The following is a 16,275-nucleotide window of genomic DNA, read 5'->3' on the forward strand; positions in this document are numbered from 1 at the left end:
TTGTGTAGCTTCTCAATTTTCATTGAAATTATAGCCACCTAGTGACTGGTCTCTATGTGAATGTCTACCAAAATAAATAAATACATTCTTTCTGAATGTACGGTATATAAGGCAATTTTAGAAAGGAAAACTTAACAGATGGAAACAAAGAATTAAGGAGAATCAATAAACTATAAATAATTTATTGCTATTGTATGAATAATATGTCATAATTTAATTAATAAAAAAGTAACTGTAGTCTGATTACAAATATTTAAAAATGTAATTTAATCTAATTACAAGTACTTAATTTTTGGAATCTGATTAAGTAATCCAGATTGCATGTAATCAGTTACGACCCTGCTCTATCTATCATTATCCTAAAATATTAGCATAACAAAAATGCTGAGAGTATAAAGCTTTTATTCATCACAAATCTACCATCTTTCTATCATATTTCACCCTATATGTAACACTGGACTGTCAAAGTTGATCAATGGTGTTTCCACTCATGACATTTTGAAGGCTTTTCATCATACAAAGGCACAGCAAGCTAATAATGAGCTTATGGTTTTGAAATATGCTGAGGAGTCACTGCAAGGATTTCATTTTTAAAATAAGCCACAGTGAATATTATTTTATTGTTTCATTCATATTTACTTATATAAAATGTAAGATTCTTCCTTTACAATGTAGATTGATTAATGAGAGGATTTAGACAGCAGATGGCAGTCTCACGCTTCTCCAGTTTTTTAAATGCAAAGCCCTTCTGTTGATGCTTCATTCTCATTCCGGTGGCATCACAACTATTACTGCTCACTGTCTATTAGGTCTTTGTCTTGCTGCCATTACAGACAACTCTTTTTTTCCCCTCTCTCTCTTTTTTTTTAAACAAAGAGCATAAAATGACAGTCGTCTTAACAGATAAAGCAAAAGAAAGTTTAAAATCTTGCTTACCTATCAAACACTCTCACTTCAGTGACATTTGGGAAGGTTTTTTGTAATCTTAATGTATTTCCTCTGGCAGGACAGATGTACTGGCAGAAGTGAAAATTTGAGTTCATTCTACTTTGAAGGAAAATGGGAAGCAAGTACTAAATTATTCATCAAATCACAAATCCGGGGCTCAGAGTTTGGAAAGATGTGGAGTATAATGGCATCAGAATGTGCTGTAAGGTTTTCTGTCGTCTTTTGTTCTTCGTCTTTTTCTTAATGTGTATTTTTATTTTTTTTTTTGAAGATGCCAGAAGTTGGAAATCACAGTTTGAAACGTAACTGCAGCAATAAGTGATAAACCTTGCCTTGCTTTCAGTTTCAAAGCTTGTGTCTTTTGTTTGAAAAGCACTAATTCTTGCCTTATTGATCCGTACATGCCTTAAGGCTGTCTTGATGCTAGTTGGGTCTCATCTTTGGAGACCATGAACCTGAATGTTGTATCAATATCTAACAAACTCCTGCTAATAAAGCCTAATAATGCAGCTTTGCAGTTCACTTAGTTCATTTATATTCACTAATTCTATCTAATCTATCTATCTATCTCGTTGTGATGTTGTATATATAAAATGCATTGTATTTAAATGGATACACATAATTTTATATATTTTTTTATATATTGTATGTTGTAATATTGTGTTATTCTCTGACAACACAAAACACGTACATATTACATTAGTAAACTTTGCATTCCATTTAGCTTTATCCTTGTAATTTACATGTAATCAACCATTTTACAGAAGGCGGACTTGGTACTTTAGTTTTGCATCTGCTAGAATATAATTGAAACCACAGCCACTGACTAAATGAAAACACCCATTTAACTAAATGCTGTACTTAAGTGTATTCTGTGCATACTGACCAAATGCAATTTACGCCACTAGATTTACAACAGACCCAGAATAATGATGAAAACAGAAGTGTGTCATGGCCAGCTTTCATCATTTGAAAGCAATCAACACTACACAGCTTTTGAAACCCTCGTTCCATATATAGCCTTATCAGTCTGAATCTTTTCCAAATTCAAGCTGCCTCTTATTCCAGGAAACTGCTATCCATAAGCATGCTTTTAGCTCTAGACTTTAAATAGCTCCATCTGTACTGCAGTGCACATAGTTAGTTAGGAAACAAGTACCTCAAGAACATAATATAGAGGGTGCAGAACGAGGAGAAAGAAAATGTGGCAGCCGCTTTCCCTTCAAGTCCATAAAAGAAGAGTGTTGTTTAGAGACCCGACTACCTAGATCTGAGCAGTGTGACAGCAGAGGAATCTAAAGACGTCTTTGTATTAGCAGTATGTGGAATCTTCTGGAGTAGGAACCCATCAATATATAAGACCAGATGATGAAATTGCCATGTAAGACAAGGGCTTGACTTCACAGCGTGAGAGTTCTTATAGTGGATAAAACTTGATTTTCAGGCAGGAAAGACACTGGGAAATAATAGTTTTCGAATTACTATAGTCTAAGATGAAACCTTTTACACTCAATGTTAAAAATGGAAGTCTCTAACAATAATACATTAAAGTTGTAAAATTCATTTTGCTCCAAACTCGTAGGACTTTCTTTCTACTATGCACCATAAACAATTAAATACCACCAAACACCAAACATTATTAAAACAAAAAAAAAAAAAAAAAATACAATTTTCATTTACTTACAACACAAACCAAAATTCAAAAGTTTTTAATATATAAATATAAAAATATATATTTTAATATTATGTTTTTGATAGGAGTCTCTCATTAAAGCTACATTTATTTGATTGAAAATACAATAAAAAATGTTATATTGTGAAATATTACAATTTAAAATAACAGTTTTCTATTTTAATATAGGCCTATTTTAAAATAGTTTTTTCATATGATGAAGCTGAACTTTTCTCCAGTCTTCACATGGTCCTACAGAAATCATTCTAATCTGATTTGATGCTCAGAAAACATTTCTTCCTGTTATCATGTTAAAAACAGACGCGCTTCTTAATATCTTTTGTGGAATCGGTAATACATTTTTCAGGATTGTTTGATGAAAAGAAAGTTAAAAAGATCCCAAAGTCAGTCTCTTTAAGACAAATATTTGCAGAAATAAAAGAGACCACACTGACCAAATCAGTACGAAGTATAGAACCAAGTGTATTTTTCCCTCTGTCAATGTACACATATTTAGATTTCATCTCACAGTAACACTTTACAATTACATTAAGAACGGGAATATACTTTGACCAGCATAGGTAAATGACAATTATATCTTAAAAGAACAAACAAAACAAAAACACAAACAGAAAAAAGCCCTGTCAATGAAGTAACAAAAAACCCAAATGTAAAATGGAGGTATGGCTAGGTGTAATGCTTCATCTTTTACCAAATTCAATAAAATCCCAAAACATTATTTTTCTTTTTTCACATTTGAAAATCACTCAGTGTAACTGAAGTAATATCTATTGTGAATAACATTTTTTTTTTCATTTGCAGAGAAAGGACTAAACAAAAAACTCTTTGTAATAACAAGGAATGTCAATTCAGGAAAAACATATTTTCAAATGTGAGAAATATCTAGACAGTATACTGTTTTTTTCTTCTTCCTTGTTTCCTCCTTTCCAGGAGGTGTCCTTAGATACAAAAGTCTGGACACAAGGTTGTGCTGCTTTATCCATAAAAGCCTTGTCAGTTCGCACCTTTTCACTTTCTTAGGTTTGGGAAGTGGTGAGCTGGCATCCCGATTGAGAACGAGTTCCTTTTTTCCCCTCCTAGAAGAGATGCCACACAGTTCTCAAAACATGATTTCGCCTAAGTTCTCTTTATCCTGTTTGTTTCACTGTCTGTAGTCTCATTCGGATGGGTATTGGGCTGTAGTTTCACACCATAGAGAATATAGGAGGCAAGAGAAAAAGTTCTCTTAGTCTTGCGTATTTCTTTCTCATGCCGGAGGACGAACGAGGACAAACACTCACACACAAGCGCACACGCACATACGCAGACATACCGTATGCACGATACACACAAACCTGTCTCCTGAAGACTTTTCAGCAATGTCCTGTATTTACATAGATACAACATCTTTTGTCCAAGCTGATGTTCAGTTCAGGACAGTCCCACTTTCTGAGGTCTCTTTTGTCCGCGTTGTGCATGGTGCTATGAATCTTTCCAGGTGAGATGAAAGTTGTCAGCTTTATGTAATTCAAATAAAAAAAACTCTCATCGAAAGCTGAATGTGAATGCATCATGCATGGAACACAATTAGTAGCCTAACAGATCACAATGTTGAGGGAGAAAAGTGCTAAAAACCTTCTGAGCTCTAACAGAGAGAGAGAGAGAGGGAGAGATATGCCTGCTAAACAACAACTATCTTATTAAAAAATTTCTAACAAACACCAAAGATCTTCTACACCTGCTAGTGGAGGTGTTGCTGTCAAAGCAGGCTTCACCGTCTTATCTGCGATTATAAGCGAGAACGTGTTTATGTGAGTACGTGTTTTATGAAATGGCAGATAAACAACAAAGAAAGAAATTGATTTGTGTGTTTCATGGCAAAGACAGATAAATCCTAATTTCTACACTGACAAAAGATGACAGAGTGGAAACGATTCAGACTCTTCGGGTTTTTCAGGCTCAGAGAATGAAACGGAAAATGTGATGCTATCCACCGCCTTTCCAACCGAACACGAAAAAGGTGTCAGATTTAACATCTCCACAAGAACTGATGGGAGCATCTGCTTGTCTCGTGCAAATAACTAACACAATCACTTCTGTTCTTCATGAATTATTACAACGAGGCCCAGCGAACGTCTCGTAGATCTCAATTTCATAGCTCTGTGAAGATAATATTATAGAAACCTTCAGTAATAGCACCAAAAGCTCATGTGTGGATACATCTGTTAAACCGGTGGGTTTTCTCTCCCTGTCCATGGTGTTCGGTTACTCTCCCGGTCCACGCAAAACATAAATTTTTAATCGCAAAGAGGGCATTACATCATTTGGAATGTAATGGAAGATTTTCTTTAGACATGATAGAGATAAAATTACATACAACAATGGCTTCGCAAGACAGAAACAAAAGGAGGATCTATCGCTCAGTGTTCCTTCCTCCTCATTCCCTACGTCCGTATCTTTCGGTGGCAGAAAAACGTTTGGAGAAGTAAACAGAAGATTGTGTGGCTTAAATGTTTGAGGATGCAGAGGAGGTGATTTGAAGGTTTAAAATCCTCAGCACACTTCCTGTCTGTGAACCTCCTCCTCGGTCTCTCTCAGACGTAATACTCCTTGTCTTTATTCTTCTTGCCCTTGGCAGTCGTCTTTGCGACGGCGGCGGTTGTGCTCGGCGTCTTTTCTTTGACCACGGCGCCGTTGCTTTCGGATCCTGAATTGCGGCTCTGGTCCACCTGATAAGAACCTTCGTCTCGGTTGCGGTACTTATACATGGCGTAAAGGAGGATGAGGATGCAGAGGGCAGCAGCCGCCACGATGCCGACCACCATGCCTGTGGTGCTGCTGGACTCCCTGATTACCTCCACGGCGCCCGGGCGGCCCTTCTCCATCAGGTCGGTGGGGTGAGCTGTGGGCACATGGGGGAAACCAGGTGGGTAGGTTAACCCTGGAGTGTGACGGGAGGACGGGGCAGGTGGCAGGAGCACCTGGTCGCGGGTATTCATTTTGCCTGCGGGGATGTGGAGCTGGTTGGGGTGAGTGGTGGGGCCGGGGACTGGAGGACGGTGGTCACCTGGGCTCTGGCCTCCGCTCTTGCCCACGGCGGGGGGCGGCGGTAGGACCGTCCTGTCTGTGACCATGGGGGAATTTTTGTAAAAGTCCTCGTCATCGGACTCCGTCATTTCTCCGGAGCCGAAGGCAGATACCTCCATGAGGTCTCCGCAGTCCTCCTGGTCTGGAGGACATGGCGGGCGGGGGTCGGACAGAACGAGGGACTCTTTGGTGGTTTGGAGAGGGATCAAGGAGGTGGGGGGGGCAGGGATGATGGGGTAACGGGTGGCTATGGGAAGGGGGTCTTGGGTGTCCACAGTAATTATGGGCAACACAAGTTCACCTCCTGGGATGAGAGAGGAGAAAGAACAATTAGCAACGACTCGAGAATGTCTACATGCACATACACGCGCACTCTATTAATAATACAATTAGAATTCCAATCTATTCAAAAAAACAAAAAACAAACACAATACACAAAAAACACAACAAAAACACTAAAAAATCTACAAAACCTACTAAAACTACTACAAATAAATATGACTAAAACATGTCTAGATCACTACAGTAACATGTAAAACAGAACCAACTCATATCTTGAATAGCTCTTGGCTCTTCTTTGGTTAAACAAGATAGCAAACCATGGAGTTTGGGTCACTTACATCAACAAATAGGCCGCATGATTTTTGCATGGAAAAAAAGCAAATTACAAAAAACAAAGGTGTGTAAGATGGTCCCTTTAAAAGCACAAATTTTCTCCCCTTTACACTCTTTGACACACTCATCTGTTCTCTAGGAGTTAATTTGACAGATTTCACTATGCAATGATCAAATCCTCTGCATATGCGCATTGTGTAATAAGTTAAATGCTGTGTCTCAAAACCTAGTTAATCCTATTTAATTGTAATAAGGGAATTGTCTATATAAATATAAATACAAACAAAAACAAAACTAAAGATCATAATTGAATTATACTAAAACTTAAAAAAACTATAGGCTCTTTTAAGAAATTTAAAAATTCTGATGTTTGGCATGTGATTAAGCAAATAAATTGAATAAGTATAATAAACAGAAAACACACATAAAAAACACATTACAATAATATTAAAATACTTTTGCAAATGTAATTTTTCAAAAAAGTTTTTTTTATTATTATTATTTTTTTTTTAATGTTATACACAACAAAAACAAAATAAAAACCAAATAAAATACACAAAAACATGAAGCAGCACAACACTTGTCTCCCAACCAACAAATAAACAAAAATTAAAAAGAAGAATAAACTCTAATCAATAATACACTAAATTAACAAAATAATACTATATATTTTAAATTCCACTTCATTCACAGCATCAAACTACAGCATTATAGTATAATATTAACAGCAAAAATGACCAAATATTACTATATTCACTATTTTTGATCAATTATTACTATATTTACTATATTTTAGCAAATAAACAAAACAATAAAATAAATACTATAAATTAAACAATAAAAAAAAAACATGAAAATAACATCTACTAATGATAAAAAAAAACATCATCATGTCTTTAATAGCTACTTGGGGGAAAAAAGATAACTTTAATTATAAAAATATTTCTTATTGAATGGAGCTTGTCACATCACATTATGGGATGGCCTTATCTATGAAACAAAAAAAGCTATACTTTAAATAATGGGTAAAACTAGTTATTTTTAAATGTTGCACAGGATTGCACAAATGATGCACAAACGAGCTAGGCATGCAGATGACTAGATTTTGAGACAGAGCCAATAAATAGGGCTGTTGTAGCAATTATTTAATAAGAAATGTCTTGGTTAATATGTTTAATTTTCCAACAATTCATTAAACTAAAATAATATGAAATGAAACCAAAGACTTGGACAAATGTCAAACGGCAACAGCTGATTTTCCAGATGGGCCATCAGAAAGAACTCAACCACTCAACGACACTGAATGATTGCAACATAATGCACAATCACAAGAGCAATAGCTGGGCACAGAGTAATAATTCCATGTACTATGCAACACGGTTTGACGTCACACCTACTTAACTGATACATGAATGCTCAAAGCGGAACCCACTGATGGAGTGGAATGGCCACTTAACGTCATGAATAGCCCAGATGGTACAGTAGAAGGCCACTCTTCAAGCAATACAACCGTTTGCAGGGCTCCAGACTCATTCTTCCCACTGGTTCGTTTTTTTGCGAGTAACTTTCTCACTTTTATCATAGTTTACAGTTATATGGAAATGAAAGTGGTTAACATTCAACCCATTCATTTTCATCTGTAGTATTATTCTTGATTTGATTTTGTGAACCGGAGATCCTCTTTTGCTCTGTTATAAGCCGGGCTTCGGACGCTTTCACTTTCAAATTTGCGATCTTGTCGTCACGTTTTATGAGAAAAGATAATTGTCTGTTTTGCTTGCATACATCTACACACCTTTCACTTTTTAAGACTAAATAAAATATAGAGTCATTGTTATTGTTAATTAAAAAGCACAGTAACATTAAAACAGTAGGATACAATGACAAACTAGCTTACGAAACGTTTATTAACAAAAATGAATAAGATGAGGCATGGCATACACCACATGCTGTATTATATACAGATTAATAAATAAATAATAGTTACTGTAATAAAAATTTGCTTGTACTGACGCGGCAAGTATAAACCAGGCTCTACACTCGAAGCGCTGCAGTTCAAATGAGTGGCGCAGTTTCGTTATGTTTTCGGCTTTGTTTGCTGTTTGATGTTTCACATATGAAACAGAAATGGCAGCGCTTATGAGTTGAACAATGCGGTGGTTGCAGTCTGGAGCCCTGCTTAGTCTAAACTCAGCCAGATCAGCTCATAATGTAGTTTCTAAATGATCCACTGAGCACTAAAGCATACTTTTTTGTTCATAGCATCTATAGGGTTAATATGTGGGAAGAGAGCTAGTAGAAGAGCTTTATGGGAAACAGAACTCACATTAGGAACACAAATTAACATTGTGCTTGTAAGTCTGAAACTAAAGTGAAACTGTAAAAATTGTATATCTTTAACTTACAAAATAAAAATTAACAAATTATTAATTATAATATCATTTTATTTTACATATAAACATGATATATAACAAAAAAAAACAACATAAAAAAACATATATAAAAATAAATAATATAAAAATTAATAAACTATTAAAAATGATTCAAATTGAAGCTCTAGTGAGATTTAAAATGAGGAATTATCTACAGAACTGCAGTATATCCAACCGGAATATATCTGTCATAAAAAAACTCCGCTTATTTAAAAAAAAAAAAAAGTAGTTTGAGCTGATGTTTGCTCTGGAGCTTGTGAAGGTCTGTATGGCCTCAGTGCTGCTGTGTGTGTTTGTACTCACCAGTGCCTGGCTCACACTCCTCCAGATCCTCATCATCACTGGGACATTCGGCTGATGCCACCAGCAGGTCATCCGAGTTCTGAAAGAGAATACAGGTACAGATGGTTCATTTTTCCAAGTTTGGAGGCAGATTCTATTTAATTTTGATTTCTCTACAACATTCTCTGCAAGCAGTCTGAAATTGTTGACTTATCTGGCCAGTTTTCTTTAGAGCCCACTGCTTTTGTCATATTTTGTCATTCATGCCCCTGGGGTTGTTTTATGAAAGTTTACAGTTTCCAGCTTTTTTCACATCAAAACTTTTCAATGACTTTTAATTAAAAATTTCTACTTTTCAAATACCCTTTGATATTACAGTCTTACCCTTGACCCAGACTTTCAGAAACTATAAAAATTCACTATAAAAATGAATTCTTGAAATGTTAAAACTGATTATTTCAACAAATAAATAATAAACAAACCAATTTAAATTTTTTTGTGTGTGATTTATAAAAAAACAGTTATTTTCACCACTATAAACGATTTTGCCCTTAATAAAGTTTTTTTTATAAAATATAATTTATTACAAAAAATAATTATATTTTTATTTTCTGTAATTTTTAATTTATAACTTTGTAAAATGATGTACAAATAAAAGAGAATATATATATATATATATTTATATATATATATTATATATATGTAATATATATATATATGTGTATTTAGGATACATAAAATACTACCAATGAAATTAGTGTTAGGAAGACAGAGGAGTCATTATATTCCAAAAATGTTTAAAATGTCACTTCCACTACATCCTAAATGGTGTGGCGGTATTGACAATGCTTGAAATGTCATTTTAAAACGCTGTAGTGAAAATACTTCCAGAAAATGACTGAATTCTTCTTTGAAGTATGTCCACTGTTTCAACTGTATTTTCTTAAAGTCCACAGCCTCAAAAGCACCCACAGCTGAAGAAACACCCATTGCATGCTAAGGCATTTGTTGAGCTCTTATGATGCAGTGATGCTAGACCAAATGGCTTTGCTGCCCCTTGGTTTGACCTGAGTTTGAATTAACATTCCAGACTCATACCTCACATTCATAAAACATGTAATTGGATCTGGGCCATGACTGATTTGGGCTCATCAGTTTGTCCTTTCCTATTGAGAGGTCAGAACAATTTTGCAGTTCACTCATAGGGGCATATTCATCTGTTTGTGAGGCTGGGAGCATCGGCAGAATGAGACTCCCCTTTTGAAGGCTAGATGAGGTATAAGAAGGTATTTATTGATGGTGACACCAGTATGTGCATACGCGTTCTCTATTTTAATACACACAAACAAAAACATGGCTAGAGGAATACCTTTTACATATGCATACAACAAAAACAATCATGGTAAGCATCATGAATTATTAAAGAGTTAATGCAATGAACATCCATCAAACACTGATGTTACTGAACTCTGCTGAAAAAAAAAAAAACTTAAGACGAACAACATTATATATACAAAAAGCACCATGAGGCTTATTTTAAATAAAAAGCCTGCCTTTGAATGATTTACTGGGAGAAATGAAAAGCTAATGCAAATTTGCTTGGTTTTTGAGTCTGATTTACAAATACTAAAGACTCTGACATTTCGAACTTCTAATTAAAAGACGCACTGCAGCATTAGTTTTGCCTGACTGAGTTTATTAAAGGATAATTAGTGCGCTTCTTATCTGCACTTCTGCACAATGCCTATGTGTTTGGTAAGACAAGTTTATTAAGAGCACTGAAATTGCAGGTTGTGTTTTTATAATATCATAAAACACTTACAAAAAATACACCACTAATAATTTTTTTAAAATGCAAAAAAAAAAACGAGAGCACACTAAAAATCTCAATCAATAAAAAAAAGGGAAGTATAGCGTTGTGTCAGCTTGATCAAGGGCTTACTTAACCGACACTATTCACAATGGCACAATTTCCAATGGGCTGCAAGTGCGCTGACGTGAGCTGTGATTTACGTGGTGTCATGAAGGTTCACTTCAAAAGCACCACAAATCTGAAGTCCAATCTGAGGTCGTGGAAAAGCAATCTTAAAACAAAAGATTTGTGCTCCTGGAGGTATGGACACTTTGATACAAAACAGCACAAACCACTCAAAATAAATCTGAAATAATAACATATGTCTGATCCTGCAGCTCTGACTGATTTTCAGAACACTTGATTTGAGTTTGAAATGTACACTGAGTTGATTTGCTCTTCAAATATTCAGATGTTTTTCCTCCACATTCAAGACCCGATGTGAGCTGCGTGGCTCCCTATTGTCTACAAAGGGAGCTGCCTTAATGGGGAGCATCTTCATTGACGGAACATTATAAGTGTTTTGGTCCAGAAATCTCTACATAAGTCTGTGTTTACCACACAAGTGATCCCTATGGACTTATTACAATTAATTGCAGTAAAGTGTGGCATTAGCATGCTGCTAAACTAACAACAAAATATACTGCATGGGATTGACTCATTGATTTTTTTTCATGTGTAACAGCATGTAGCTAAACTAGCAACTACATATTGTGTACATAACTGTCTAATCATGAAACACTCTGCATGGGACTATATAGAAATACATAGAACCAGGGCTTTAAACTCAAAAAACCCTAAAAAATACTTAAATCAAATTTAATACCAAAAAAATTAATAAAATAAAAAGAACTAAAAGCCCAAAAAGTTACAAGAAATGTCTTTATTATAAATTCAAGAGGTCTTAAATCTGGGGTCAGAAAGATAAGAATATGAGGGCTACACGTTTCAAAGTCAAAACGCGGCACGGGTGTTTTTACGTGATTGTATCTCTGAAGGGAACTGACTGTTTTCAGAATTTTTTTTATGGCATTTTCATTTTATCTTACCTACTTATAATGCCTGATAAAGTAGTGTTTATGAGTGCAGCACTGCTTTGTGTACAAACTGCTATAATTCTGCTGTTCCAAAAGCACCACCTGCTGGCAGAAAATGAATGTGCATTTTCAATAAGCCAGTCTGATATGTTTATTCAGAACAATGTGAAAATCAACCCATATAATTTTATGCAGCAAACACGCAGTTGTAAATGTGAACCAGTGGATCGATAAGAAGCTAAAATGCCTTCTAAAAAAATCTAATCAATTAAGACAGTAAGATATATTTATATGTTTTAAACTAATATTGTTTTAATCTAAAATTAATCTAAACTTTAATCGTATAAAACTTCGCAACAACAACAACAACAACAAAAAAAATGTGGCCAGTGAAAATGCTGAGTGGCTAGTAACTTGGAAAAACCACTAGCCACAGTGGCTGGTGAGCAAAAAAGTTCCTGCATAGAACACACAAATATTGGTAACATAATAAATTTGAACTACACATATCCAGAAATGTTCTTTTAAATGTCTTTTTTACACTGTGAAATGGTAATATAGTTCATAAATGAATGAATTTGTAGTCTAGACACAGTGTTTGGTGCTCTTCCATATACATGTCTTACTCATCTTGGGGAGAAGAGGAGAGGAGTGGTGCACTGGGACTTCCTTGGCACTAAGCTCTCTCATTCAAATCCCCATTTCCCTGCTATTGCTTTGTATGACTATTTACAACCAGGACAGCGTGGATTAGGAAAGATTCACAGCACACACGTGAGAGAATCCACGACCGTCCTCATTTACGCTAATACATGCCGCTAGTGGCTATGGATCTTGGCAGTTTCACTATGATTGACACTGATTGTTATTGAGCTTGCCCTTTATTCTTATCAACGTGCATCTCCTGATCAATAGAGTTGAACACCACATGAATAAAGGCTGACAGTAGGGAAGGCAAACGCTCCTAACTTGCTACCAATATGTGATGAATGGGGGGCTGAGACAACACAAATGTCAGCTATTACACTCAACATCCTCCATATTAAAAGCCTTGTGCTCCAGTGTTTTACAGATGCTGCTTGAGGTTAAAACTTGTTTTTAGTCTGTCAAAAAACAACAAAAGTCAGTCTATGCTTTCATTGTATACATATATACACACAGAGCTGGGTAGATTACTTACAAATTGTAGTCCATTACTGATTACAGATTACATGATGAAAACTGTAGTTAATAATGTAATCTAGATTACTCTACTTACCATTAAACATACCATATTAAAAAGCAAAGAGAAAGAAAATATATTAAATTTTTTGATATCAACAACATAATATGCATTAAACATTATATTAAATCAGGGCTTCCCAAACTGCCCTTAATATAAGAACTGTAGTGGGGTTGTGAGTTAATAATTAATTAAATCATAATTCTGAACACTAAAAATAGAAATATTTAATTTGTTTACCTGCATGTCAGTGTGACCATTAAGCGACACCTAACTTTAAACATGCAAATGTGTTGTTTAATTATTGAAGTATTAACTTCCTCAGAGATATTTCATGTAAATATTTAATGTCAGAGGGGTCTGGCTGACATAAACGTTTGGGACTCCCTTTGTGGGGATCCTTTGCATGGATTACAAAATTACTTACATGACATTTACATGGCAATTTTATATTAGATGAAAAATTAAATTACATTTATATTAAAAAGCTAAATGGTGTGACACGCAGGATTTTTAGAAAGGAAAATTTAAAAGAGAAAAAATAAGAATTAGGGAGAATCAATAAATTGAGAATGATTTACTGCCATTGTGTGAATAATATGTAATCATGTAATCCATAAAAAAGTAACTGTAATCTGATTATGAGCATTATAAAATGTAACATACTCTAATTACGAGTACTTGATTTTTGGAAGCTGATTACGTTATCCATGATGGCATGTAATCAGTTACTACCCAGCTCTGTATATATATATATATATATATATATATATATATAAGGATATATTCTTTATTATATATAAATCAGTAAATAACAGTGTATTTGAATGATATACTGAGTTGCTTTATATTTATATAAATTTAATGCAAATTTAAGAGATACATTTATGGTGCATTTTTTTTAACAATCTAAAATAAAAAATACATAAAAATGTATATACTATATATATATACTGATAAATAAACAGGAAATCATATAGTATTTTTCAGAATCAATTGTGATTCGATCCTATGCAGAATATTTTGTTTTTGTAAAAATGTTTGCTTTCACAAGAAAAGTGCTACAGCTCTAAATATGTTTCTCGAGGCTTAGAAAATAATCACTTGAGAAAATTGCAGGACCGTTCAAAGGAAATGTGACTAGTAAAATACTATGTGTGGGAGGAATGAAAAGAAAAGCATATGTGGGGGAGATATAGCCTGACACATGCGAATCCAAGCATTATGATTCTGGTCCTTCAGGGCCTTCCAGATGCAGAGTGAAGGCTCTTTTTTCGAGCAATAAATGACAGATTTTATTACCCCAGGGTGGTCTGTCCTGTCAGCTCTTTTATTGCTGATACCAACTGGACATCTTGTAAAACAAAACTCTTTATAAACGCAACAAAATCCCTCGTTCAGGAGACACGGGCCAACAAGAGACCTGTCTCTCTGGATGAATACACCTTCCACCGTCCCATCCTTACCTGTGTAATACTGTCCTTCAGGCTAGGAGAGCGCTGTCTACGGGTGGTGGTAGTGGCCATGGTGGTGGTGGTCTCCATTATGGTGGTGGACATGTCCGCCGCAGCTGGAGGGGTGGCCGAGGTGGTCTCTGTAGACAGGACAGAGGGTGCGTCCCCAACCAAACGCAAGTTTCCTGTCACCTGCACATTCGGATCCCCCTCGGCGGCCAGTTTAAGAACTTGCAGCCCGTTGTAGTACAGGCCTGAGATCTGGCCCTGGAACGACCGTCCCTTATCCTGACCTCCCACCTTTATAGCCGCCTGACTGTTGAAGATAGTCAACTGCCGACCTGTGATGGATCAGAGAGGAGATGGAGAGAGAGAGCGAGATATAGAGAAAGAGAAAGAGAAAGAGAGAGAGAGCAGTACGACAGCAAAGAGAGACAGAGAAGCAAAAAGCGACCATCAGTACAAGCTGTTTTTGGCGTCACCGACAGGATGCGTCTAAATCAGCTGATAACACTTTTAACATTTGAACCTGGTGATGGTAATCTCCAATTCTAATGGCTGCCGTTGCTGACCCAGTAAGTGCAGGGGATAAAATGTTGTATTAAACATGATGCCAAAGATCAATCCTGAAACCTTAGGTGGCTCCTTTATGAGGGCCAGATCGAGGAGGAATGGAAGAGGCCCTATCATTATAGAATAATGGATGTATATTGTAATTTGAGCCTCATTAAACTAGTAGGGCTTGATCTGTGGATAACGAACTGAATAAGGAGGACCAAATTGGAAAACAATATTTATGAGCACGTAAAGAGTTTTGGGTATGTTTTATTCAGAGACAGAAGCCTCATTGATGCTAATCTGCATGAATAAGTGTCATCTGCCAGCTCAAATGCTAATGTGTCACCAAGGCAAGCCCCACAAAAAGACATACATAGGGGCACACACACACACGAACACACACACACATTATGCCTCTACAATGAAGATTTCGTCCCCTGAATCTCCACTGAGTTGTCACTGAGTCATTTCACATAGAATATAAAACACTTATAATCAAATATTTAAAGATCAAAAAAATAGCAACAAATCTAAATCACTTATTAAAAAAGCTACAAAATATAACAGTCGCGCTACAGGTTTGATTCAAGTGGTTTTGAATTATAACAGTGAATATTAAGAAATCTGGCTAAACTTTACAGTAGATATAATTTAATGCCAACAAAACCTTCAGAATTACTACTTAAAGAGGAAAAGGATGGTTAACTCAAAGTGCCATTTCCTTTGGCCCCTGAGAGCTGGACTGCCGCCATCCATTTAATCCTGATGAACAGGTACTCTGACACAGTTGATTATGAAGTGGGCAGTTGTTATCCCCTCTGTGAGACCCACTTAATTCTTAATGAAAGGCTGCCATTTAACACAAGTAGGGTCTCGATTTTAACAGTTGAAAATAACCAAGTTTGACATGTGAGTGGAGATAAAAAGACCATCATCTCGGAAAGGCATGTCGTTAAAGAGCGGGAAGAAGCCAGATGGCCACTTTCCACTTGCACATGTTCTTTAATCGTACAGTGGAAAGATTATTCTGATTAATGTGTGACATTAAGGATGGTTACATATGCTGACATAATACAGTATGTAAAGTACTACTGAGAAAACGGCATAAACGACAGT

General features: G+C 35.7%; 1 protein-coding gene across 22 annotated transcripts in view; it reads right to left on the reverse strand.

The window, feature by feature from the left end:
• Positions 1-4,325: 4,325 nt before the first annotated feature.
• Positions 4,326-16,275, reverse strand: part of nrxn2a (neurexin 2a) — a 282,683-nt gene continuing 270,733 nt past the window's right edge. For 12 of the 22 annotated variants that reach the window (XM_042710963.1, XM_042710968.1, XM_042710967.1 and 9 more), the window contains 3 exons: positions 14,614-14,942; positions 9,058-9,136; positions 4,326-6,011 (listed from right to left, as the gene is read on the reverse strand). In XM_042710963.1, coding sequence (XP_042566897.1) covers positions 5,215-6,011; positions 9,058-9,136; positions 14,614-14,942 — 1,205 coding nt within the window. In that variant the 3' untranslated portion in view covers positions 4,326-5,214. The remainder of the gene's footprint in view (positions 6,012-9,057; positions 9,137-14,613; positions 14,943-16,275) is intronic. The other 10 variants (XM_042710980.1, XM_042710986.1, XM_042710979.1 and 7 more) reach the window with 1 other exon arrangement.

Source organism: Cyprinus carpio, chromosome A21 (assembly GCF_018340385.1).
Source record: "Cyprinus carpio isolate SPL01 chromosome A21, ASM1834038v1, whole genome shotgun sequence".
NCBI classification, from domain to species: Eukaryota; Metazoa; Chordata; class Actinopteri; order Cypriniformes; family Cyprinidae; genus Cyprinus; species Cyprinus carpio.